We start from the raw sequence: 27,957 nt of genomic DNA on the forward strand, positions 1-27,957 counted from the left end.
GTCTCTGTTTAAGGGGGTTATTGTGGAGGGCACTTGTATGAAGTGTTTGAATGATCACTTTGATTAGTCAGAAAAGTTCAAACCTCTCTTTCTCTCTTCATCCCTCCATCCCTCTATCTCTATCCCTCCATCCCCCTATCTCTATCCCTCCATCCCTCTATCTCTATCCCTCCATCCCCCTATCTCTATCCCTCCATCCCTATCCCTCCATCCCTCTATCTCTATCCCTCCATCCCCCTATCTCTATCCCTCCATCTATATCCCTCCATCCCCCTATCTCTATCCCTCCACCTCTATCCCTCTATCTCTATCCCTCCATCCCTCTATCTCTATCCCTCCATCCCCTATCTCTATCCCTCCATCCCTCTATCTCTATCCCTCCATCCCTCCATCTCTATCCCTCCATCCCCCTATCTCTATCCCTCCATCCCCCTATCTCTATCCCTCCATCCCCCTATCTCTATCCCTCCATCTCTATCCCTCCATCTCTATCCCTCCATCCCCTATCTCTATCCCTCCATCTCTATCCCTCCATCCCCCTATCTCTATCCCTCCATCCCCCTATCTCTATCCCTCCATCCCTCTATCCCTATCCCTCCATCCCCCTATCTCTATCCCTCCATCCCCCTATCTCTATCCCTCCATCCCCTATCTCTATCCCTCCATCTCTATCCCTCCATCCCCCTATCTCTATCCCTCCATCCCTCTATCTCTATCCCTCCATCCCTCTATCCCTATCCCTCCATCCCCTATCTCTATCCCTCCATCTCTATCCCTCCATCCCCCTATCTCTATCCCTCCATCTCTATCCCTCCATCCCCCTATCTCTATCCCTCCATCCCCTATCTCTATCCCTCCATCTCTATCCCTCCATCCCCCTATCTCTATCCCTCCATCCCCCTATCTCTATCCCTCCATCTCTATCCCTCCATCCCCCTATCTCTATCCCTCCATCCCTCTATCTCTATCCCTCCATCCCTCTATCTCTATCCCTCCATCCCCCTATCTCTATCCCTCCATCTCTATCCCTCCATCCCCCTATCTCTATCCCTCCATCCCCCTATCTCTATCCCTCCATCCCTCTATCTCTATCCCTCCATCCCTCTATCTCTATCCCTCCATCCCCCTATCTCTATCCCTCCATCCCTCTATCTCTATCCCTCCATCCCTCTATCTCTATCCCTCCATCTCTATCCCTCCATCCCCCTATCTCTATCCCTCCATCCCCCTATCTCTATCCCTCCATCCCTCTATCTCTATCCCTCCATCCCCCTATCTCTATCCCTCCATCCCCTATCTCTATCCCTCCATCTCTATCCCTCCATCCCCCTATCTCTATCCCTCCATCCCTCTATCTCTATCCCTCCATCCCTCTATCTCTATCCCTCCATCCCCCTATCTCTATCCCTACATCCCTCTATTTCTATCCCTCCATCCCTCTATCTCTATCCCTCCATCCCCCTATCTCTATCCCTACATCCCTCTATTTCTATCCCTCCATCCCTCTATCTCTATCCCTCCATCCCCCTATCTCTATCCCTCCATCCCCCTATCTCTATCCCTCCATCCCTCTATCTCTATCCCTCCATCCCCCTATCTCTATCCCTCCATCCCTCTATCTCTATCCCTCCATCTCTATCCCTCCATCCCCCTATCTCTATCCCTCCATCTATATCCCTCCATCCCCCTATCTCTATCCCTCCACCTCTATCCCTCTATCTCTATCCCTCCATCCCCCTATCTCTATCCCTCCATCCCCTATCTCTATCCCTCCATCCCCTATCTCTATCCCTCCATCTCTATCCCTCCATCTCTATCCCTCCATCCCCCTATCTCTATCCCTCCATCTCTATCCCTCCATCCCCCTATCTCTATCCCTCCATCCCTCTACCTCTATCCCTCCATCCCCTATCTCTATCCCTCCATCTCTATCCCTCCATCTCTATCCCTCCATCTCTATCCCTCCATCCCCCTATCTCTATCCCTCCATCTCTATCCCTCCATCCCCCTATCTCTATCCCTCCATCCCTCTATCTCTATCCCTCCATCCCCCTATCTCTATCCCTCCATCCCCCTATCTCTATCCCTCCATCCCCCTATCTCTATCCCTCCATCCCTTAATCTCTCCATCCTCCCTTTAGAACCCAAGGTGAGTGTTCTCCAGGGCTGTAATGGTGTGGTGGTTCCCACGTACCCTCAGAACCCGTACGACCTCCCCAGGAACAGCCACATCCCCAGCCACTACGACCTGCTGCCCCTGAGACACAGCCAGAGCTACAGCCCTACACACAGCCAGGGCCACAGCCACCAAAGCCACAGCCCACCCCTGCCCGGCAGCCCTACCAGCTCCCTGCTATAGACAGACCACTCCCTAACGCTGGGCTGCGACCTCAGACCTATGACTTACTGTTGGGGCACGGTCTGCTCCACCTGGGGTTGCGGATAAAGACTGTATTGTGACTATAGAGACAAAGTACCAGTAAAACATCAGTGTTGTGGACATACTAGATGATATACCAACAGAAGCTCTGTGTGGACTCACTGCTGTGTGAGGCTGGATAAAGCATACTGAAAGTGTAATATATTAGAGCTATTTGAAGTGTCTGAGGAAGACACTGGGAAGTCATATACCTACTGGAGATGTGTGGTACCCTCTTTGTTTACACTCTGGCTCGGTGGAGTACACACACACATCCTAGGGAAGGAAGGAAGGAAAGACACACACACACATACACACTATGAAAGACCAGTGGAGTCATGGACACAAAAGATCATGGACCGCTATATAGTCATGCCTGGCTCAATGATTCTATTCCATGCCTGGATTGGGTGACCAGAGAAGCATCCAGGCTGCCCCTAGAGGAGTCAAACCACCAGGAACCAACCAGGCTGCCCCTAGAGGAGTCAAACCACCAGGAACCAACCAGGCTGCCCCTAGTGGAGACAAACCACCAGGAACCAACCAGGCTGCCCCTAGAGGAGTCAAACCACCAGGAACCAACCAGGCTGCCCCATAGAGGAGACAAACCACCAGGAACCAACCAGGCTGCCCCTAGAGGAGTCAAACCACCAGGAACCAACCAGGCTGCCCCTAGAGGAGTCAAACCACCAGGAACCAACCAGGATGCCCCTAGAGGAGTCAAACCACCAGGAACCAACCAGGCTGCCCCTAGAGGAGTCAAACCACCAGGAACCAACCAGGCTGCCCCTAGAGGAGGACAAACCACCAGGAACCAACCAGGCTGCCCCTAGAGGAGGACAAACCATCAGGAACCAACCAGGCTGCCCCTAGTGGAGACAAACCACCAGGAACCAACCAGGCTGCCCCTAGAGGAGTCAAACCACCAGGAACCAACCAGGCTGCCCCCTAGAGGAGGACAAACCACCAGGAACCAACCAGGCTGCCCCTAGAGGAGGACAAACCACCAGGAACCAACCAGGCTGCCCCATAGAGGAGACAAACCACCAGGAACCAACCAGGCTGCCCCTAGTGGAGACAAACCACCAGGAACCAACCAGGCTGCCCCCTAGAGGAGTCAAACCACCAGGAACCAACCAGGCTGCCCCTAGAGGAGTCAAACCACCAGGAACCAACCAGGCTGCCCCTAGAGGAGGACAAACCACCAGGAACCAACCAGGCTGCCCCTAGAGGAGGACAAACCACCAGGAACCAACCAGGCTGCCCCTAGAGGAGGACAAACCACCAGGAACCAACCAGGCTGCCCCATAGAGGAGACAAACCACCAGGAACCAACCAGGCTGCCCCTAGTGGAGACAAACCACCAGGAACCAACCAGGCTGCCCCTAGAGGAGGACAAACCACCAGGAACCAACCAGGCTGCCCCCTAGTGGAGACAAACCACCAGGAACCAACCAGGCTGCCCCATAGAGGAGACAAACCACCAGGAACCAACCAGGCTGCCCCATAGAGGAGACAAACCACCAGGAACCAACCAGGCTGCCCCCTAGTGGAGACAAACCACCAGGAACCAACCAGGCTGCCCCTAGAGGAGACAAACCACCAGGAACCAACCAGGCTGCCCCTAGTGGAGACAAACCACCAGGAACCAACCAGGCTGCCCCTAGAGGAGACAAACCACCAGGAACCAACCAGGCTGCCCCTAGTGGAGACAAACCACCAGGAACCAACCAGGCTGCCCCTAGTGGAGACAAACCACCAGGAACCAACCAGGCTGCCCCATAGAGGAGTCAAACCACCAGGAACCAACCAGGCTGCCCCTAGAGGAGGACAAACCACCAGGAACCAACCAGGCTGCCCCTAGAGGAGGACAAACCATCAGGAACCAACCAGGCTGCCCCTAGAGGAGGACAAACCACCAGGAACCAACCAGGCTGCCCCCTAGAGGAGACAAACCATCAGGAACCAACCAGGCTGCCCCTAGAGGAGGACAAACCACCAGGAACCAACCAGGCTGCCCCTAGTGGAGTCAAACCACCAGGAACCAACCAGGCTGCCCCTAGAGGAGACAAACCACCAGGAACCAACCAGGCTGCCCCATAGAGGAGACAAACCATCAGGAAGCAACCAGGCTGCCCCATAGAGGAGGACAAACCACCAGGAACCAACCAGGCTGCCCCATAGAGGAGTCAAACCACCAGGAACCAACCAGGCTGCCCCTAGAGGAGGACAAACCACCAGGAACCAACCAGGCTGCCCCTAGAGGAGGACAAACCATCAGGAACCAACCAGGCTGCCCCTAGAGGAGGACAAACCACCAGGAACCAACCAGGCTGCCCCTAGAGGAGGACAAACCACCAGGAACCAACCAGGCTGCCCCTAGTGGAGACAAACCACCAGGAACCAACCAGGCTGCCCCTAGAGGAGGACAAACCACCAGGAACCAACCAGGCTGCCCCTAGTGGAGACAAACCACCAGGAACCAACCAGGCTGCCCCTAGAGGAGACAAACCACCAGGAACCAACCAGGCTGCCCCATAGAGGAGTCAAACCACCAGGAACCAACCAGGCTGCCCCCTAGAGGAGGACAAACCACCAGGAACCAACCAGGCTGCCCCCTAGTGGAGACAAACCACCAGGAACCAACCAGGCTGCCCCTAGTGGAGACAAACCACCAGGAACCAACCAGGCTGCCCCTAGTGGAGACAAACCACCAGGAACCAACCAGGCTGCCCCTAGAGGAGACAAACCACCAGGAACCAACCAGGCTGCCCCTAGTGGAGACAAACCACCAGGAACCAACCAGGCTGCCCCTAGAGGAGACAAACCACCAGGAACCAACCAGGCTGCCCCCTAGTGGAGACAAACCATCAGGAACCAACCAGGCTGCCCCTAGTGGAGACAAACCACCAGGAACCAACCAGGCTGCCCCTAGAGGAGGACAAACCACCAGGAACCAACCAGGCTGCCCCATAGAGGAGTCAAACCACCAGGAACCAACCAGGCTGCCCCCTAGAGGAGGACAAACCACCAGGAACCAACCAGGCTGCCCCTAGAGGAGTCAAACCACCAGGAACCAACCAGGCTGCCCCATAGAGGAGACAAACCACCAGGAACCAACCAGGCTGCCCCTATAGAAAGAGAAACCAACAACTGTCTCAGATGAGACCAGCTTGGAGCATCATCAAAAGGGCATTAGATCTGCCTATCTATCAGACAGTGGACTGGAGAAGTAATATGAGACAGTCATTACAGGACCTGAATGGGGACTGACTGGGCTTGGATTCCCTGTTCTATTGTATATTGATATCGCCAGCAACACAGCTAACACTCATATTTATTTATTTTTTATTTTATTTCACCTTTATTTAACCAGGTAGGCAAGTTGAGAACAAGTTAACTGCAGATGAAGGAGAAGAGACAATGACAGTTCCTAGACAAACCAGGATTGTATTAATTATGCACCGACGTCTTTGAAAGAAGACAATGGACTGAAACAGGGATGCACTACCTTTTCATTTTCCATTGCAAAACGTTTTTCTACGGTGTACACTAATGAATACAACCCATGGTTATATACTGTAAAAAAAAAAATATATATATATATATATATATATATATATATTCTTTTTTTTATGTGTCCTTATATATATATATATATATATATATATATATATATATATATATATATATATATATATATGTGTGTATATATATGTATATATATATATATACATATATATAAATGTATATATATACATATATATATTATATATATAATATATATATACACACATATATATATATATATATATATATATATATATATATATATATATATATATATATATAAACACTTAACTTCTACAACTCATTGTACATGTATAATTGTGGCATTTTTCCACATCTTTGCTTATTTCATGTTTATATTTTTAAGATCCTTAACGGGTCCATATTTTCTCTTTCGGGAAAAGTTATCTTTTTGTATTTATTGTATATAAAGTTAAAGAATTGAATGTTGGCGTTACAGTAGTGTTAGTGACTTTATGTTGTGTAATGCTGGTAAATGTGCATGCCAAATTATAACTCTAAGTATAGTAGTTTCCAGAGAATACCCCTAATGTCATTGTTAAACCATTTGGTACAAACTAACTGTTATTTCATAGACTTTACCCATATTTACCCACTGACTGTTTTGAACATGGGAATGAATCCTCGTTGAACTGAAGAAAATGCGATGACATGAAGGAAAAGAGAACTGTTTAGAAGTATTGATGCTGCCAAAATGATGATACGTGGAAAGTCCCATTTCCAAATGGTAGCACCATTGTAGAGAAAACCAGTTAATATTTGTGAACGATGCACATCACCATGTTAAGTTATAGTAACCCTGTAATAATTAGATGCATACTTGCACCCTGTGACACAATCCAATGTGAGAATGACAGAACTATTACATTGATCTCTATCTCTACATGGATATTTCACCAATCCAGCCAATAACAATGACATGTTTATAACAGGCCCGATTCAGACTTGAGATAAGTATACTTAACATGGACTTAAGACAACATATACATGTCTGAATTGGGCCCAACATGAGTAACAGGACAATCATACACAGACAGTATTGACAGTTTTTTTCCCCCACATGGCTTTGTTAGTTTGTTAGTTGATATTTCTCCTCATAAGGTTAAGATGTACGTCCCAACTCGCACCCTTTTCCCTTCATAGTGCACCAGAGCCTTGGTCAAAAGTGGTTCACTATTAAAAGACTAGGGTGCCATTTAGGACATAATCTAGAATTGCCATAGTCTGTTGTAACCTAGTAGTACCCAACGCTGCTTTGACTTTTTCCTCTTTTAAAGTGTTTTAAACTTCAATAAAGATGCCATAGCTCAGGGCTAGGGGGAGTGTTGTCTTGTCTGGTTGAGGCATGTAGCCTAGCGGACCAGTAACCGAAAGGTCGCTGGTTCGAATCCCGAACTGATTAGGTAAAAAAATATTGAGCAGGGCACGTAACCTTAGTTGCTCTGGATAAGAGTTGTCTCTACTGTGACTTACTGCTCACAAGGGTTGGGGTCAACCAAAATAGGGTGTTGGCTGTGAAACATATTGTTCTTCTCTGTACATTGTTTGGGGTCTTGACATGGTGAAATAACTCAATAGATTGGTAACTATGTGTGTTCTAATTTGGCACACAGACACCAGAGCCCATGAGTAACTTGGTGAAAGAATGGCACCGACTGGCCTGTAGGAGGCGCTGTTATAAGAAGTTATAAGAAGTCTCACTTTGACCGAGAGACCTGAAACTTTGTATGTTAGGTGTTTTTACTCATGCTAAACAAATATACCTCAAGGACCCATAGGATAGATTTTCCTCCATCTTGGAAAACTTTAGAAGAAAAAAAAGGTTTTCTCATGAACCAGAAGACCAAATAACACATTGTCTATGTATGGTAGATTATATCAATTTAGTTTGACTAAGGGATTGGTTAAGAGATGGCTGAGTTATTGATAAATCAGGAAACATTTTTAGGGTCATTACCATGATGAACCATGTTAAGTCTGGAATTGAAATCTTTAAAAAATAAGGGAAAATATTAACGATACACTTTTTTGACTATTTAACACTAATGTTTTAAATAATAATAAAAAAATCTTCTTCTCCTGGACTAAAAGTCAGATTCACTCCAGATTTGTTCTTTGGATCACAATAGTCCCTAAATAGTTTGAGAAAATAAAGCTGATGCATTCAAAGATGGCCACACTATACCAGTAGATGCATATTAGCACATACTGTATGTTAATATGCAAAATTATGCAAAAAATACTTTAAAAAAATATTATTCTCATGAAACATATGTCCAAATGACACCAAATTAGAAATGTAGTCCCATGGTACATGTCGTAGTTTGAGAAAAGCTGAGGGATTGGTTACGAGATGGCTGAGTTATTGACATGTCTAAAATCTGATTTCACCTGTCCATTTAAACCACTGTAAATCCAGTCCACAGTCAGGGCTATCAACTTGAAACTCATCGCTATTATGGACATCCCTAAGATGAACCTCACTGAATTTGATATTGATAGATATAAAAAAAAGGAAATTATTAACAACTCATTCTTTGCAAATGTAACACTAAAAGCTCAAAAATCATCTGCAGTCATCATCTCCCCATGACGTCAGATTCACCCCACATTTTGTATGTAGACTCTTTGTATCAGTCTTTAATGGTTTTGAGATTTTTCTGTTGCTGCATTCAAATATGGCCACTCTGTACCTATATATGTACGTTAGCACATATGCTAATGTTAAAATACTTTAAACATCTTCTCATTAGAAAACTTGTCAGATTGACTCCAGATTTGGTATATAGACTCAATGAATGATCTTCTAATGAATCTGAGAATGATTACTTGCTGCATTCAAAGTCAGACATGCTATACCACTAAATGACACCGTATCACACCAGGGCTATAAGAATTGAACCGATGGACAAGGGCCATGAAATGTGGTATGTAAACCTAATGTATATGTCCTTAGAAGCTGTGTGAATAAAAGTCACTGCAACCTTAGATGGCAGACCAGTTGATGGCACTATAGATGTCATCGGCACCACTATAGATGTCATTGGCACCAGTGGCACCATAGGATCTAGAGCAATAAATATTGATAAAGTGGACTTTGTTTCATGCAAATGAATGTTAGATTTAAATTATGAAGATAAACAATATGAAATATCTTGATTAGTATTTCTGTATTATCACATATTGTTGCCTTTTTATGTGGCTTGCGTAGTCAGCATATATAACACTCAATACATGAAGGAATGGCTTTAAGAATGATTACCTGCTTCATTCAAAATAACCAACCTACATTACTAGACTAAACTTCACTTGCATCATCCTTGTGGTATTGAGATAAACATGGTAATGCTTTCACTGATTGCACACAAAGGAAGATAGTTCCTACATGATAGAGTGCTTGCTTTGTTATCTAACTGATCTTGTGTCCTTTTTGTCATCCTGTGAACCCCGTTCATTGCTGCTCACTGCTATTTTTCCAATTTCACATTTTCCTAAATGAAAAGCATTGAAGAGAATTGGAATTTCAGTGTAATTGACCCCAACCGTGCTGCTCGCCATGTATTCCTTGTCAGAAAATATTGGCCGATAATTTGTTACCAAATGAAATGTCCGATAATTTGTTACCAAATGAAATGTCCGACATTTTGTTACTAAATTAAATGTCTGACATTTTGTTACTAAATTAAATGTCCGATAATTTGTTCCCAAATTAAATGTTATTCTGCCTTTGTATGCAATTACCAACTAAGAGAGTTGAAATGTTTATGACTGGTGCGCTTTATTAAGATGAATTGATAACTTAAGATTAAACAAAAACACAATTATACAATTGATCAATCTGTACAAAACATAAAACCGTCCGTTTCGACTACCCCCCCACACACACATAATCCTCCAAATGCATTGAAATTACATCGTTTGTCTTTCAAATGTTTTACAATGGAATTACAATCAGTTATAGTGACAGCATGTCATTATAGTTCAACAACAATCATGAACTAAAAACATAGTTCATTAAAAAACAATGGAGGTATATGAGAAGGCTTGAAATCATTTTTCAAACAAGGACAAAAACAATCACTTCTCTACACTTCCATAGACTGCTAGTCCGAAAAAGGATCCTATATACCCTATCTAGTGCACTACTTTTGACCAGATCCCTATGGGCCCTGGTCAACAGTAGTGCACTAGATAGGGAATATGGTGCCCTAGTTGTGTGTTGACAGGCTGACAGTACCGTCTGTTAGATAACGCCATTGGTACTGTCAGACGGACACACTCACTCAATAGCTACCTACCTTTGCTTCTATACACACACACACACTCACGCACACACACACACACACGCACGGCTCAAGCGCTATATTTCCATGGTTACAATACCAGCATCACACGCAGATACAGCTACAGTAGGAGTTCAACAGAACACTCTGAATTAGCCTGGAATCACAACTGATTTAGCTACATTTCACTGTTGTTTCAAATGGTGAGCGCAGCACTCAAGTCTGGTTTAACCAGGCTAACTCTGAAATATTAGTCATGTGATTTAGCAGGAACCTCCGTCCTACATCAGTGACAGAGCAGTGGAACTATAGATGGGTTGCCTGGCAACGTTACAACAATGATGTAAACTGATTTTTTTTATTTTTTATAAACATTTACAGACTAAATATAGTTTACATGTTGTCAATAATCCTATGATTGTAAGCCAACCCTGTCAGTTTCCTGCCTCTCGGATGCGCGAGCCAGGGTTGGCGTCAATTCCATTTCAATTCGTAAAAGTAAACAATTCACACAAAAGAAATTCATTGAAAAGAGAATTTGAACTTCCTGAATTGACTGGAATTTAAATGGAATTCACCCCAACCCTGGCATCGGTTTTGTACGTAAACATCCCATCCGTATACAGGATGGAGGCTATGTAGTGACATTAGTGCCACCAGGAATGTCATTTGAATTCAGAAATGTCATTTTAGTTCTATTTCTGGTGGTAGTAATATTAGCCTGGGTGCCAGTCTGTTTATGCTCTCTTCCCAACTCCATATGGAACTGTCATGTAAAACATGGTTTGGCTTGACAATGGACTAGGGAAAAACAAAAACAGATCTGGGACCAGGCTATAGTAATATCACTACATTAGAGGCAGATCTGGGACCAGGCCATAGTAATATCACTACATTAGAGGCAGATCTGGGACCAGGCCATAGTAATATCACTACATTAGAGGCAGATCTGGGACCAGGCTATAGTAATTTCACTACATTAGAGGCAGATCTGGGACCAGGCCATAGTAATATCACTACATTAGAGGCAGAGCTGAGACCAGGCTATAGTAATATCACTACATTAGAGGCAGATCTGGGACCAGGCCATAGTAATATCACTACATTAGAGGCAGATCTGAGACCAGGCTATAGTAATATCACTACATTAGAGGCAGATCTGGGACCAGGCCATAGTAATATAACCTCATAAGAGGTCCACTCTAGGGACTTGTTAAGCATGGCATCTAGCTCCAGCATCCAGGTGGGGATTATCAGGTTACATTACCCCTCTCATGGTTGGGTTTCAATACCATTTTAATACAGTCAATCCAGGAAATAAATCCAGGAAATACATTTCATTTCAATTTACTTTCTGGATTGTCTGAACTGAACCATCTAACGGTTCTAGCCTTTGTTAGCCTCAACACACATCACTGTTCCTCTGCCTAAAACAGGTGGCTTATCTTATAGAGAGAGATATACATGAATGGGTTAATATGGAACAAACAGACCTCAGCAGAACAGATATATAATACTACTACTAATAATAATGACCTAGCTACATACGTAAGGCATAATAATCATTTTGGTTGGGACTATATTAATGAAGTAGAAAGCCATGCATTGTGTTGAAGTAAGAGGCAGCTTGGTGTAAACAGGCTTTAATGTGACGGACTGTGATAACACTGGACAACGTGATAAGAGTCAGACCAGATCTGGGCAGAAACTACATAACTGTGTCTAAAAATACTTTTAAATACTTCATATTTGAGAAAAGACTGGGAAATAATTTTAAAGTATTTCCAAGTATTTTGAGGTGTGCATGATTTAGCTTAGTGGGTTTGCACTTTTGGGACTATTCTGTTGGTCCCATTGAACAAGGCAAACCGAATCCGCTCAAGTATTTAGAAGTATTTGATCCAGGTCTGTCTGGTGATAGCTGGAGCTATATAGGTGGTTAGTTGGCCAGTAGGAACGTTCTATAGTAGATGGTAGTAGAGGTGGTTAGTTGACCAGTAGGAACGTTCTATAGTAGATGGTAGTAGAGGTGGTTAGTTGGCCAGTAGGAACGTTCTATAGTAGATGGTAGTAGAGGTGGTTAGTTGACCAGTAGGAATGTTCTATAGTAGATGGTAGTACAGGTGGTTAGTTGGCCAGTAGGAACGTTCTATAGTAGATGGTAGTACAGGTGGTTAGTTGGCCAGTAGGAACGTTCTATAGTAGATGGTAGTAGAGGTGGTTAGTTGGCCAGTAGGAACGTTCTATAGTAGATGGTAGTAGAGGTGGTTAGTTGACCAGTAGGAACGTTCTATAGTAGATGGTAGTAGAGGTGGTTAGTTGACCAGTAGGAACGTTCTATAGTAGATGGTAGTAGAGGTGGTTAGTTGACCAGTAGGAACGTTCTATAGTAGATGGTAGTAGAGGTGGTTAGTTGACCAGTAGGAACGTTCTATAGTAGATGGTAGTAGAGGTGGTTAGTTGGCCAGTAGGAACGTTCTATAGTAGATGGTAGTAGAGGTGGTTAGTTGGCCAGTAGGAACGTTCTATAGTAGATGGTAGTAGAGGTGGTTAGTTGACCAGTAGGAACGTTCTATAGTAGATGGTAGTAGAGGTGGTTAGTTGGCCAGTAGGAACGTTCTATAGTAGATGGTAGTAGAGGTGGTTAGTTGACCAGTAGGAACGTTCTATAGTAGATGGCAGTAGAGGTGGTTAGTTGGCCAGTAGGAACGTTCTATAGTAGATGGTAGTAGAGGTGGTTAGTTGGCCAGTAGGAACGTTCTATAGTAGATGGTAGTAGAGGTGGTTAGTTGACCAGTAGGAACGTTCTATAGTAGATGGCAGTAGAGGTGGTTAGTTGGCCAGTAGGAACGTTCTATAGTAGATGGCAGTAGAGGTGGTTAGTTGGCCAGTAGGAACGTTCTATAGTAGATGGTAGTAGAGGTGGTTAGTTGGCCAGTAGGAACGTTCTATAGTAGATGGTAGTAGAGGTGGTTAGTTGACCAGTAGGAACGTTCTATAGTAGATGGTAGTAGAGGTGGTTAGTTGACCAGTAGGAACGTTCTATAGTAGATGGTAGTAGAGGTGGTTAGTTGGCCAGTAGGAATGTTCTATAGTAGATGGTAGTAGAGGTGGTTAGTAGAGTTATTGGATTTGAATGAGTGGTAGAGGGAGGCACAGAGTGAACAGCAGCTAAACTAAATAATGTGACCCAGTATATGGATGTCACCCTGTTCCCTATCTAGTGCACTACTTTAGACCAGAACCCAATTCCCTATATTGTGCACTACTTTAGACCAGAGCCCTATTCCCTATATTGTGCACTACGTTAGACCAGAGCCCTATTCCCTATCTAGTGCACTACTTTTCACAAAAGCCCTATGAGCCTGGTCAAAGGTAGTGAACTAATAGGGAATAGGGTGACATTTGGGACAAAGATCCAATCTATGTATTTAAAACATGTTGTTTTACTAACAGAAGCTTCTTGACACGAGTGATAAACTGATGGACATTCTGAACACATCTCCTAACTAGAGCAGTAATACAAGGCTAGATTACCACTCTGATTCCTACTGAATCATCTCTGTCAGCAACTCATTTCATAGCTTCTTTTCACAGTTTGATATTTCGTCAAATAAAATAATGTCAATTAATATTCTCTGGTATCGGACTGTCGCTGCATAGAATATAGTATAGCATCACATTTACACTAGATGTATACATGCACATTCAATACAAGTTATTACTTGAAGAGAAATACCTAGAATTTGTTGGTTAGTCTATATGTTGTTTACATATTTTATATGTTTAATGTTGTTTACATATTTTTGCTTTACTCATCTCATATGTATATACTGTATTCTATTCTACTGTATTTTAGTCTATGCCCCTCAGACATTGCTCATCCTCATATTTATATATTCCTTAATTCCATTCTTTATCTTTTAGGTTGTGTGTATTGTTGTGAATTGTTAGATATTATTGTACTGTTGCACAAGCATTTCACTACAACCGCAATAACATCTGCTATACATGTGTATGTGACAAATAAAATGGGATTTGACTTGATTTTAGTTGGTTTGGCCAGAACACTACAGCGCATATCATTATTCTGTAGTTTGATCATGTTGAAAATAACAACCTAATGTGTAATTAATGACTAATGCTATTTCAATTCACAAAGTAAAACAGAAATACCTATTCTCTCCCATGTTTTTCAATGAGGAAAATGTGCAACTGGAATTAGGTTTACTTTCTGAATTGAAATGAACTCCCTGGCTGACTATAATGCTAGTCACTTCCTGTCAGACATCTCCGACTATGTTTTTAAAGACGTCTGTAACTATGTACTCTCAATTTACCCAAGAGAGTTCAGAAATGTTTAATGGACAAACTTCTATATTATTTCACCACGGTCACCGTCTAGCCAACTGCATGCTCTGGGCAATGGTTGTGTTTCACATTCAGTCAGGGAGTTAGGATAACTCACTGATAAATTCAATCAGAGAGTTAGGATAACTCAGTGATAAATTCAGTCAGAGAGTACTGATAACTCAGTGATAAATTCAGTCAGGGAGTTAGGATAACTCAGTGATAAATTCAGTCAGGGAGTTAGGATAATTCAGTGATAAATTCAATCAGAGAGTTAGGATAACTCAGTGATAAATTCAGTCAGAGTTACAATAACTCAGTGATAAATTCAGTCAGAGTTACAATAACTCAGTGATAAATTCAGTCAGAGTTACAATAACTCAGTGATAAATTCAGTCAGAGAGTTAGGATAACTCAGTGATAAATTGTCAGAGAGTTAGGATAACTCATTGATAAATTCAGTCAGAGTTACAATAACTCAGGGATAAATTCAGTCAGGGAGTTACGATAACTCATTGATAAATTCAGTCAGAGTTACAATAACTCAGTGATAAATTCAGTCAGAGAGTTAGGATAACTCAGTCATATTTTAAACCAAGGTAAAAACATGCAAGGCAGCAAAGCGGTGCCATGAAGTGACATCATCATCATCATAAGCATCTAAGCTGACCTGCCAAAGACTGACTGTAAACAAAGTGACAAATACTGTGTCCAAAATGGAACCCTATGGGCCCTGGTCACAAGTAGTGCACTATATATGGTAGGGCATAGGGTTCCATTTGGGACACGTTTAAAAAGTGTTTTTACAAAGCTGTTGTTCCTCTACGTGTTAGGTACTTTGATGCCTGCCATGTCTGTCCATTGGCATGGTTGAAGCCATCCGCAAACAGATCTAATGCACAAGTCTTTACTTAAGCTATTTACAGCAATCAGATCAATTGTCAAACTCCACCTATCGCAATGGACCAGGGAGCATACATTCCATCTAGTACACTGTGCTTAATATATCCACATGTGTGAGAAACCTACCGTTGTCAAACATTACACTGTACTAAAGAGAGAGGGAGGGAGCGAGGCTAACTGATGGGGGGGTCGTAGACAGATACACATCAGAGCATTCCCAGTGTGCTTTAAATACATACACATTAGTAGGAAATATCATACAATATCTGAAGAAAAAAATACATTTAAAAAAAGACAGGTAAAAAAAAATCAAGGAACACACAAAATGGACGTTAATAAATTGAAGAAGAAAAAAAAAAAAAAATCACATGAATATATTAAGACAAGTCTGTGTAAGACATGTCAGCGCATCAACAGTATTAAATCTAAGTGAGAAATATAAATGTCTTCCTGTCTGAAAAGGCTGGGGAACACACTACTCCAGACACTGAATAGGCTTCTCAGATCATGATCAGTAGGGAGGGAGAGGAGGAGGGAGAGAGGAAGAGGGAGTGGGGGAGAGAGGGAGTGAGGGAGTGGGAGTGGAGGAGGGAGGGCGTAGGGGAGAGAGGGCGTAGGGGAGAGAGGGCGTAAGGGAGAGAGGGCGTAGGGGAGAGAGGGCGTAGGGGAGAGAGGGCGTAGGGGAGAGAGGGCGTAGGGGAGAGAGGGCGTAGGGGAGAGGGGGAGGGGGAGAGAGGAAGAGGGTGTGGGTGTGGGGGAGAGAGGAAGAGGGTGTGGGGGAGAGGATGAGGGAGAGGGGGAGAGGATGAGGGAGAGGGGGAGAGGATGAGGGAGAGGGGGAGAGGGAGAGGGGGAGAGGAGGGGAGAATGGAGGAGGGGACTACTCCTATGAGACTGAGTAAGTGGGTGCATCCGGTTTACCGGATGGAGGGGTTAGAGGTGGGGGTACAGGGTATATGAGGGGGTAGAGGTGGGGGTACAGGGTATATGAGGGGGTAGAGGTGGGGGTACAGGGTATATGAGGGGGTAGAGGTGGGGGTACAGGGTATATGAGAGGGTAGAGGTGGGGATACAGGGTATATGAGGGGTTAGAGGTGGGGGTACAGGGTATATGAGGGGGTAGAGGTGGGGGTACAGGGTATATGAGGGGGTAGAGGTGGGGGTACAGGGTATATGAGGGGGTAGAGGTGGGGGTACAGGGTATATGAGGGGGTAGAGGTGGGGGTACAGGGTATATGAGGGGGTAGAGGTGGGGGTACAGGGTATATGAGAGGGTAGAGGTGGGGATACAGGGTATATGAGGGGTTAGAGGTGTGGTACAGGGTACATAAGGGGTTAGGGGGTAGAGGTGGGGGTACAGGGTATATGAGGGGGTAGAGGTGGGGGTACAGGGTATATGAGGGGGTAGAGGTGGGGATACAGGGTATATGAGGGGTTAGAGGTGTGGTACAGGGTATATAAGGGGGTGGGGGTACAGGGTATATAAGGGGGTGGAGGTGGGGGTACAGGGTATATAAGGGGGTGGAGGTGTAGTGGTAGCGTGGAAGGGGCTAGATGTTCTGACAGCACTGCATCTTTGGTTTGTTCTCAGTGGGCTGCACCTGGATGTTGACCACATTGTTGCTAGGAGACATGTCGCTCTCCTGACGCTCTGACATCTGCTTCTGAGAGACGATACGATAGATTTCTGATGGAGGGGAGAGAGAGAGAAGATCAGGTCATATCCAGTCTGTCTTGCCAAGACAGCAGATCAAATCAACAGGTGTGACAAAAAAAGTGACTCACTCACTCACTCACTCACTCACTCACACACCTGTCAGAATGGTCTGGAAAGCCGTTTCAACATTGGTGGAATCCAGGGCTGACGTCTCAAGGAAAGACAAACCGTTTTTCTCTGAGGGGAAATAAACAACGTAAGAAAATAAGTTAGAGCCTGTACCAGTTATGGAACATTAGCGACTGTACCAGTTATGGAACATTAGAGACTGTACCAGTTATGGAACATTAGAGACTGTACCAGTTATGGAACATTAGAGCCTGTACCAGTTATGGAACATTAGAGCCTGTACCAGTTATGGAACATTAGAGTCTGTACCAGTTATGGAACATTAGAGACTGTACCAGTTATGGAACATTAGCGACTGTACCAGTTATGGAACATTAGAGACTGTACCAGTTATGGAACATTAGAGACTGTACCAGTTATGGAACATTAGAGACTGTACCAGTTATGGAACATTAGCGACTGTACCAGTTATGGAACATTAGCGACTGTACCAGTTATGGAACATTAGAGACTGTACCAGTTATGGAACATTAGAGACTGTACCAGTTATGGAACATTAGAGCCTGTACCAGTTATGGAACATTAGAGACTGTACCAGTTATGGAACATTAGAGACTGTACCAGTTATGGAACATTAGAGACTGTACCAGTTATGGAACATTAGAGACTGTACCAGTTATGGAACATTAGAGACTGTACCAGTTATGGAACATTAGAGCTGTACCAGTTATGGAACATTAGAGACTGGTACATTAGAGACTGTACCAGTTATGGAACATTAGAGCCTGTACCAGTTATGGAACATTAGAGACTGGTACATTAGAGACTGTACCAGTTATGGAACATTAGAGACTGGTACATTAGAGACTGTACCAGTTATGGAACATTAGAGCCTGTACCAGTTATGGAACATTAGAGCCTGTACCAGTTATGGAACATTAGAGACTGTACCAGTTATGGAACATTAGAGACTGTACCAGTTATGGAACATTAGAGACTGTACCAGTTATGGAACATTAGAGACTGTACCAGTTATGGAACATTAGCGACTGTACCAGTTATGGAACATTAGCGACTGTACCAGTTATGGAACATTAGAGCCTGTACCAGTTATGGACCATTAGAGACTGTACCAGGCTGTACCATTTATGGAACATTAGAGACTGTACCAGGCTGTACCAGTTATGGAACATTCCAAAGGAATGAATGCAACCATAAAAAGTGACATTAAAACATACATTTTTGTGAGACTGCAGCATTAAAAGTGAAGGTAAGTAGAAAACAGAAATGTATGCAGCTTGTTCAGTGTGTGACACTTCTTCAGAACGACGAGGCATCTCTAACCTGCGAACGCCCGAGCCTCGTCGGTGGGCACGGCCCGGAGGTGGCGCAGGTCACTCTTGTTGCCAACCAGCATGATGACGATGTTGGTGTCTGCATGGTCTCTCAGCTCCTTCAACCACCGCTCCACATTTTCATAGGTCAGGTGCTTGGCGATGTCATAGACCAGCAGGGCCCCCACCGCGCCTCTGTAGTACCTGCAACATGACATCATCAACAGTGGACAAAGAGGCATGGTCAATTTTATCAATAAAAGCCAGCGTACCATTATAGCCCTTTTAACAACAGCGTACAATGAGCTTTACAGAACCCCAGTCTAGACCCTCAATGAGCTTTACAGAACCCCGGTCTAGACCCTCAATGAGCTTTACAGTTCCCCGGTCTAGACCCCCAATGAGCTTTACAGTACCTTGGTCTACAGTCGTGGCCAAAAGATTTGAGAATGACACAAATATTAATTTTCACAAAGTCTGCTGCCTCAGTTTGTATGATGGCAATTGGCATATACTCCAGAATGTTATGAAGAGTGATCAGATGAATTGCAATTAATTGCAAAGTCCCTCTTTGCCATGCAAATGAACTGAATCCCCAAAAAACATTTCCACTGCATTTCAGCCCTGCCACAAAAGGACCAGCTGACATCATGTCAGTGATTCTCTCGTTAACACAGGTGTGAGTGTTGACGAGGACAAGGCTGGAGATCACTCTGTCATGCTGATTGAGTTTGAATAACAGAGTGGAAGCTTCAAAAGTGCTTGGAATCATTGTTCTTCCTCTGTCAACCATGCTTACCTGCAAGGAAACACGTGCCGTCATCATTGCTTTGCACAAAAAGGGCTTCACAGGCAAGGATATTGCTGCCAGTAAGATTGCACCTAAATCAACCATTTATCGGATCATCAAGAACTTCAAGGAGAGCAGTTCAATTGTTGTGAAGAAGACTTCAGGGCGCCCAAGAAAGTCCAGCAAGCGCCAGGACCGTCTCCTAAAGTTGATTCAGCTGCGGGATCGGGGCACCACCAGTACAGAGCTTGCTCAGGAATGGCAGCAGGCAGGTGTGAGTGCATCTGCACGCACAGTGAGGCGAAGACTTTTGGAGGATGGCCTGGTGTCAAGCAGGGCAGCAAAAAAGCCACTTCTCTCCAGGAAAAACATCAGGGACAGACTGATATTCTGCAAAAGGTATAGGGATTGGACTGCTGAGGACTGGGGTAAAGTCATTTTCTCTGATCAATACCCTTTCCAATTGTTTGGGGCATCCGGAAAAAAGCTTGTCCGGAGAAGACAAGGTGAGCGTTACCATCAGTCCTGTGTCATGCCAACAGTAAAGCATCCTCAGACCATTCATGTGTGGGGTTGCTTCTCAGCCAAGGGAGTGGGCTCACTCAGAAGTTTGCCTAAGAACACAGCCATGAATAAAGAATGGTACCAACACATCCTCCGAGAGCAAGTTCTCCCAACCATCCAGGAACAGTTTGGTGACGAACAATGCCTTTTCCAGCATGATGGATCACCTTGCCATAAGGCAAAAGTGATAACTAAGTGGTTTGGGGAACAAAACATCGATATTTTGGGTCCATGGCCAGGAAACTCCCCAGACCTTAATCCCATTGAGAACTTGTGGTCAATCCTCAAGAGGCAGGTGGACAAACAAAACCCCACAAATTCTGACAAACTCCAAGCATTGATTATGCAAGAATGGGCTGCCATCAGTCAGGATGTGGCCCAGAAGTTAATTGACAGCATGTCAGGGCGGATTGCAGAGGTCTTGAAAAAGAAGGGTCAACACTGCAAATAATGACTCTTTCCATCAACTTCATGTAATTGTCAATAAAAGCCTTTGACACTTATGAAATGCTTGTAATTATACTTCAGTATTCCATAGTAACATCTGACAAAAATATCTAAAGACACTGAGGCAGCAGACTTTTAAAATTAATATTTGTGTCATTCAACTTTTGGCTACGACTGTAGACCCTCAAAGAGCTTTACAGTACCCCGGTCTAGACTCTCAGAGCATTACAGTACCCCGGTCTAGACCCTCAATGAGCTTTACAGCACCCCTGTCTAGACCCTCAATGAGCTTTACAGCACCCCTGTCTAGACCCTCAAAGAGCTTTACAGCACCCCTGTCTAGATCCTCAAAGAGCTTTACAGCACCCCTGTCTAGACCCTCAATGAGCTTTACAGCACCCCTGTCTAGACCCTCAATGAGCTTTACAGCACCCCTGTCTAGACCCTCAAAGAGCTTTACAGTACCCCGGTCTAGATCCTCAAAGAGCTTTACAGTACCCCGGTCTAGATCCTCAAAGAGCTTTACAATACCCCGGTCTAGATCCTCAAAGAGCTTTACAATACCCCGGTCTAGATCCTCAAAGAGCTTTACAGCACCCCTGTCTAGACCCTCAAAGAGCTTTACAGTACCCCAGTCTAGACCCACAGAGAGCTTTACAGTACCCCGGTCTAGATCCTCAAAGAGCTTTACAGTACCCCGGTCTAGATCCTCAAAGAGCTTTACAATAGCCCGGTCTAGATCCTCAAAGAGCTTTACAGTACCCCGGCCTGGGGCGGCAGGGTAGCCTAGTGGTTAGAGCGTTGGACTTGTAACCAAAAGGTTGCAAGTTCAAATCCCCGAGCTGACAAGGTACAAATCTGTTGTTCTCCCCCTGAACAGGCAGTTAACCCACTGTTCCTAGGCTGTCATTGAAAATAAGAATTTGTTCTTAACTGACTTGCGTAGTTAAATAAAGGTAAAATAAAAAAATATTATAAAAAGACCCACAGAGAGCTTTACAGTACCCCAGTCTAGACCCTCAGAGAGCAAGCAACAGCACAGTGGCTAAGGACACGATAGTACTGTCTGACTGAACTCCTATCCACTAGGACACGATAGTACTGTGTCTGACTGAACTCCTATCCACTAGGACACGATAGTACTGTCTGACTGAACTCCTATCCACTAGGACACGATAGTACTGTGTGACTGAACTCCTATCCACTAGGACATGATAGTACTGTGTCTGACTGAACTCCTATTCACTAGGACACGATAGTACTGTGGTCTTTGGCTAGGGGGCTGAGTTCGCACACATCACAGGAGTTGAATCCTTCTGAGATCAATGTGCATTAACCAATAGAGAGACAGTAACCTCTGAGCGCTTTCCCATGATACAGGAGGAGGACACTGAAGGAGAAACGACCGTTGGGGATTAGACCTACTATATTCAGAGGTCTGATGTAAAACACCTTCTATCCTCCCTCTCCATTTCTCCAGGAAGCAGTTTGTCCATGAAATCTCCTTCATTATGATCTAAAAGGCAGAACTCTCTCCTCCTCTGAGACGCTTGATACCTTACGTCCCAGACTGTGTTCATACTGACACTGCAATATCCTCCCTGCTTCCACGACAGCACCAAACATACATTGATCACAGGACAGACAGGAGCACAGGATACAGTAATGAGTCTCAGTGGGATTCCAGGATACAGTAATGAGTCTCAGTGGGACTACAAGATACAGTAATGAGTCTCAGTGAGACTACAGGATACAGTAATGAGTCTCAGTGAGACTACAGGATACAGTAGTGAGTCTCAGTGGGACTCCAGGATACAGTAATGAGTCTCAGTGGGACTACAGGATACAGTAATGAGTCTCAGTGAGACTACAGGATACAGTAATGAGTCTCAGTGGGACTACAGGATACAGTAGTGAGTCTCAGTGGGACTCCAGGATACAGTAATGAGTCTCAGTGGGACTACAGGATACAGTAATGAGTCTCAGTGGGATTACAGGATACGGTAATGAGTCTCAGTGGGATTACAGGATACAGTAATGAGTCTCAGTGGGATTACAGGATACGGTAATGAGTCTCAGTGGGATTCCAGGATACAGTAATGAGTCTCAGTGGGACTACAAGATACAGTAATGAGTCTCAGTGAGACTACAGGATACAGTAATGAGTCTCAGTGGGACTACAGGATACAGTAGTGAGTCTCAGTGGGATTCCAGGATACAGTAATGAGTCTCAGTGGGACTACAGGATACAGTAATGAGTCTCAGTGGGACTACAAGATACAGTAATGAGTCTCAGTGGGATTACAGGATACGGTAATGAGTCTCAGTGGGACTACAGGATACAGTAATGAGTCTCAGTGGGACTACAGGATACGGTAATGAGTCTCAGTGGGATTACAGGATACAGTAATGAGTCTCAGTGGGATTACAGGATACAGTAATGAGTCTCAGTGGGATTCCAGTAGAACACAATGGTCTTAGCTACTTTTACATGGTGAAAGGAACTCTCAATTATGAGCTCAATTGCAACTATAAAAAAAAAAAAAAATTGATATGGCTTTGACATACGGAGGACGTGAAATGCACATTGGCCATTGTGAGTGCATAGGCCATATTGGACGGTAGGCTACAATTGCAATGTTTTGTTGCTTTTTTACATGAAACGTAGTGTTAGATTAATACATGGCTACTATGATTGGTTGTTATCTTCAGAGTTAGTGATCTAGCTAATGGTGTTTTGAGTTTCCACTTCCTCAGGTGGTGAATTAGCCCCAAATAAATCCTCCTATGATATTAGAACACAGAGATACAGGTAATTTCATCTCTATTGAACCCCCCCCAAAAAACTCGGAAAATTCTAGAGCCCTATTTTAACAGTCAGATATAACAATAGCATAATGGTCGACCCAAAATCCATGACAATCACCGGATTAGGTAGCACATTAAAATATTTTGAATCAAAACATCAGAAGATGATGAAATACCGTATTTTAATATATATATATTTTTATTTAACTAGGCAAGTCAGTTAAGAACAAATTCTTAGTTACCGCGACGGCCTACCCCGGCCAAACCCGGGAGATACTGGGCCAATTGTGCGCCTGGATCCTATGGGACTCCCAATCACGGCTGGATGTGATACAGTCTGGATTTAAACCAGGGTGTCTGTAGTGACGCCTCCAGCACTGAGATGCAGTGTCTTAGACCACTGAGCCACTCGGGAGCTACTACTTCAGTAGCATCTTCAGTAGACCATTACACTTTATAAGATAAGATTTATAAAGATGATAGGCTAACTTCATAAGACCACAGCCTAACTCATTTTCTATAAACCAAAATGGGCTGATGCCAACAACTGAAAAACGTATTGGCACCAGAGCCACCAGGGTAAAATGTTCGTCTAGAGTCCTGCTGCAAGGGAATGTCCTCCGTATGGAGATGTTGTAATATTGTAGTAGGATAAAGATGAGAGGTATGTTTGGCGCGACCAAATGCAGACTACTGCGCAACTCGCTATTCAGGGAGGATGCAATTTTGGGATTTTTTTGTTATTTATTTAGTATTTATAAAAACTTTGTTTTATCATCATCGTTAGTCTATTTATTAATTCAAACCATTTCTTCAAATATGAAAAACGTGTTTCGTTTCATTCTGTTGAGACATTTTAATTGGCTAATTAAGTTTGATCTGTCTTTTTTAATTGGGTGCTCTGTATTTAGTTTAAGATAGGCCTACAAAAATAGACAAATCAATAGCCTATTGCTGTCATTTGTTGGTAATTGCTACAATATTGCCTGTTCAAAACTTCTGTGAAGGTTAAAACCAGTACTTTTGATATTACCCTAATAAAGTTTAGAAACGTTTTGTGAAGGTTTAGTTTGGTGTTGTAATTAGTCTACTATACTGCAGAACCTATGATATGAAGCCGGTGAACACAGGCGCTCCAACTGACTCCGACAGCTGAACTTGAGGTGCGCAAGAATGTTTTAGGCCTACCAGAGTTACTCCTATAAATCTGACAATATAATGCTTATCTTTATTAAAAAATATAGATATTCTAATTGGAAATTAATGAATTAGCCGCCATCTGTACACCTGTATCTGTATAGCAGACACAGTAGCCTATCTGAGAAGTATAAAGACATTAATGAATTAGCCTCCTTCTGTACACCTGTATCTGTATAGCAGACACAGTAGCCATCTGAGAAGTATAAAGACATTAATGAATTAGCCTCCTTCTGTACACCTGTATCTGTATAGCAGACACAGTAGCCTATCTGAGAAGTATAAATAAATTAATGAATTAGCCTCCTTCTGTACACCTGTATCTGTATAGCAGACACAGTAGCCATCTGAGAAGTATAAATAAATTAATGTTGGTGTCGTAGTATGCTGCCAGCATATCTCCCACTCTGGGGCTCAGCTCCTCATCATTCATTCATTCATTCATTCATTCATTCATTCATTCATTCATTCATTCATTCATTCATTCATTCATTCACTCATTCATTCATACAATGACCCAAAACACACAGCCAAGGCAACAAAGAAGTGGCTCAAGAAGAAGCACATTAAGGTCCTGGAGTGGCCTAGCCAGTCTCCAGACCTTAATCCCATAGAAAATCTGTGGAGGGAGCTGAAGGTTCGAGTTGCCAAACGTCAGCCTCGAAACAATGACTTGGAGAAGATCTGCAAAGAGGAGTGGGACAAAATCCCTCCTGAGATGTGTGCAAACCTGGTGGCCAACTACAAGAAACGTCTGACCTCTGTGATTGCCAACAAGGGTTTTGCCACCAAGTACTAAGTCATGTTTTGCAGAGGGGTCAAATACTTATTTCCCTCATTAAAATGCAAATCATTTTATAACATTTTTGACATGCGTTTTTCTGGATTTTTTTGTTGTTATTCTGTCTCTCACTGTTCAAATAAACCTACCATTAAAATTATAGACTGATCATTTCTTTGTCAGTGGGCAAATGTACCAAATCAGCAGGGGATCAAATACTTTTTTCCCTCACTGTATATACAGTGCCTTCAGAAGGTATTCATACCCATTGACTTATTCCACATTTTTTGGGGTTACAAAATTGATTAAATGTATGTTTTTTTCCTCACCCATCTACACACAATACCCCAATAATGACAAAGTGAAAACATGTTTGTAGACATTTTTGCAAATGTATTGAAAATGAAATACAGAAATCTCTCATTTCCATAAGTATTTACACCCCTGAGTCAGTACATGTTAGAATCATCTTTGGCCTAATGCAATGTCCTGATGCAATGCCCTGATGCAATGGCCTAATGCATTCAGTGCTCAAATCTCAGAGAGCTGAACTGTGAAATGGACAATTATTGTTTTAGGAAAGTAAAAACCAATAAAACAATAGGCTATGAAGTTTTGCATATGCTACACATCGAAACACAAGGAATAGTGTTTTGTAATTAGTTATAGGCTGTTTTAAAGGACATGTAAATGAGGCTCATTTGGCCAACATCCCTCGTTTATTGATGGCGCTGGCTGCGTTGGTGGACGGCCTAATGGGTTACGCACCCAATGCAGATGGTCCTTTGTAGCTCAGTTGGTAGAGCATGGTGCTAGCAATGCCAGGGTTGTGGGTTCGATTCCCAGGACCACCCATAAGTAAAATGTAAATGGTATATATTACATGACTAAGTGGGTCTGATAAATGGAATATATTACATGACTAAGTGGGTCTGATAAATGGAATATATTACATGACTAAGTGGCATCTGCTAAATGGAATAAGAGATGTCTGCAAAATGGCATATATTTCATGACTGTAAATGGCATATATTACATGACTAAGTGGCATCTGCTAAATAGAATAGATTAAATGATAGTAAGTGGAGTCTGCTAAATGGAATATATTACATGATAGTAAGTGGAGTCTGCTAAATGGAATATATTACTTATGGATGACCGGTAAATTTCTCAGCGGTTCAATAAATACAATTCTTCCCGGTCACTTGTCCAGCGCCAAATCTTCCTATTGTAAACTCTGGTACAGATGTAGGATCAGCTTCCCTTCCCCAATCCTAACATTAACCATTAGTGTTAACCATAATGCTAAACTGACCCCAGATCAGCATCTATGGGGCAACTTTACCCTACAGCATACTCACGCTGAGGTGATAGCCCGGTAGCGCTCCTGTCCTGCCGTGTCCCAGATCTGAGCCTTCACCGTTTTCCCATCCACCTGGATACTGCGGGTGGCAAACTCCACTCCAATGGTGCTCTTACTCTCCAGGTTAAACTCATTCCGGGTGAAACGAGAGAGCAGGTTGCTCTTGCCCACACCCGAGTCTCCTATCAGAACCACTGGAACACAAAATTAATGGGTGATGGATTCAATTCAATAAAATCTTTATTGACCCCAAAGGTCAGGGCTGGATTACACACACTTCAATTTCTCTCTGCCTCAAGGGCCCCCAGGGCTTCAATCCATGTAAGCTCCTGCATAAATCAGGCCCTGCCAAAAGGTCAATGTGTAGCAATTACATGGGGATATGACATAGTTACATCACGTGTAGCCACATAGACAAGATTCCATCACATAAAATATCTGACCACCACCATTCACTTGTGCAGTGACACGGTCAAACATCCACAGTGGTGTGTAGTTAACGTTAATTCTTAGTCTATGCTTTTTATGTTAAATCAACTTGAAATAGGAAACAACAAAACAGATAGCCACAACACATGACATCTGTGAAATTTAGTTTAAACAGCACAGAAAAAAAACAGGAAAGGGAGATTATAACATCACATTATTTATCTACGGATGAATGTAGCTAGAAAATAACCAATGTTCGCTGCATGTAGTTAAGCTAACCAGCTGGCTAGCTAATCTAGCTATCTCGGGAAACACCCCGACCTCACTTAATCATACAAAAGTCAGCATTGTTTAGAAACAGCTGCTAACGTACTTACGTTAGGCGTTAGGGTAGCTAACGTTGCAATACAACTGCTTCACAATTTGTTTATAATTTATCATCAATATGTAGTTTTCGTTTATAAAACAAATAATGTGTCAGAGCTATTCACACACCTATATCATACTTCACAGACACAAATTAAAAGGTTTGACTGTTAACGTTAGCTAAACAGCTGCCAAGCTAACGCTAGCTACCTAGCTTTGATATCGAGAATCATGCTGTAATGTTACCTTTAAACAGATAATCGTATTCATCATCTCTGGTTCCCATTTTCTAAAAGATAAATATGAGTATTTCGTTTGTATAAGCTGTTTAAAATGCGACGATTTAGCAAATAGATTTTGAAACACTCAGCTAGCTAACAGCGACGGGTCTGTTTTCAGACTGACACTTCCGGGATTTTGTGACGTTGGCTAGCTAGGGGAGGGGAAGCAAGCCCCAACAAAAAAAGCAAACCAACGGCCAATATTCCTTTCTACGATATGAATTGCAGGCACTTCAAATAAAAATGCACCAGTGAAGTAGTACTC

The 27,957-nt window shown here is 43.5% G+C and overlaps 2 protein-coding genes and 1 long non-coding RNA gene across 4 annotated transcripts in view; 2 read left to right on the forward strand and 1 right to left on the reverse strand.

Annotated features, from left to right (window-relative positions):
• LOC106593436 (multiple epidermal growth factor-like domains protein 11) overlaps positions 1-3,292 on the forward strand; it is a 380,364-nt gene extending 377,072 nt beyond the window's left edge. For both annotated transcript variants that reach the window (XM_045708336.1, XM_045708337.1), the window contains one exon: positions 2,142-3,292. In XM_045708336.1, coding sequence (XP_045564292.1) covers positions 2,142-2,359 — 218 coding nt within the window. In that variant the 3' untranslated portion in view covers positions 2,360-3,292. The remainder of the gene's footprint in view (positions 1-2,141) is intronic.
• Positions 3,293-6,273: 2,981 nt separating this feature from the next.
• Positions 6,274-14,097, forward strand: LOC106587770 (uncharacterized). The gene is made up of 2 exons (XR_001324502.2): positions 6,274-13,356; positions 13,404-14,097. It is a non-coding gene; the product is annotated as an uncharacterized lncRNA (long non-coding RNA).
• A 2,667-nt stretch (positions 14,098-16,764) lies between these two features.
• On the reverse strand, positions 16,765-27,887 carry LOC106588008 (ras-related protein Rab-11A). Its single transcript, XM_014176670.2, has 5 exons — positions 27,658-27,887; positions 26,615-26,810; positions 18,677-18,870; positions 17,360-17,440; positions 16,765-17,233 (listed from the first exon to the last, which is right to left on the reverse strand). Exons 1-5 carry the CDS (start codon positions 27,695-27,697, stop codon positions 17,097-17,099), a joined length of 648 nt encoding a protein of 215 aa, XP_014032145.1. The 5' UTR covers positions 27,698-27,887; the 3' UTR covers positions 16,765-17,096.
• Positions 27,888-27,957: the final 70 nt, after the last annotated feature.

Source organism: Salmo salar, chromosome ssa26, assembly GCF_905237065.1.
Source record: "Salmo salar chromosome ssa26, Ssal_v3.1, whole genome shotgun sequence".
NCBI classification, from domain to species: Eukaryota; Metazoa; Chordata; class Actinopteri; order Salmoniformes; family Salmonidae; genus Salmo; species Salmo salar.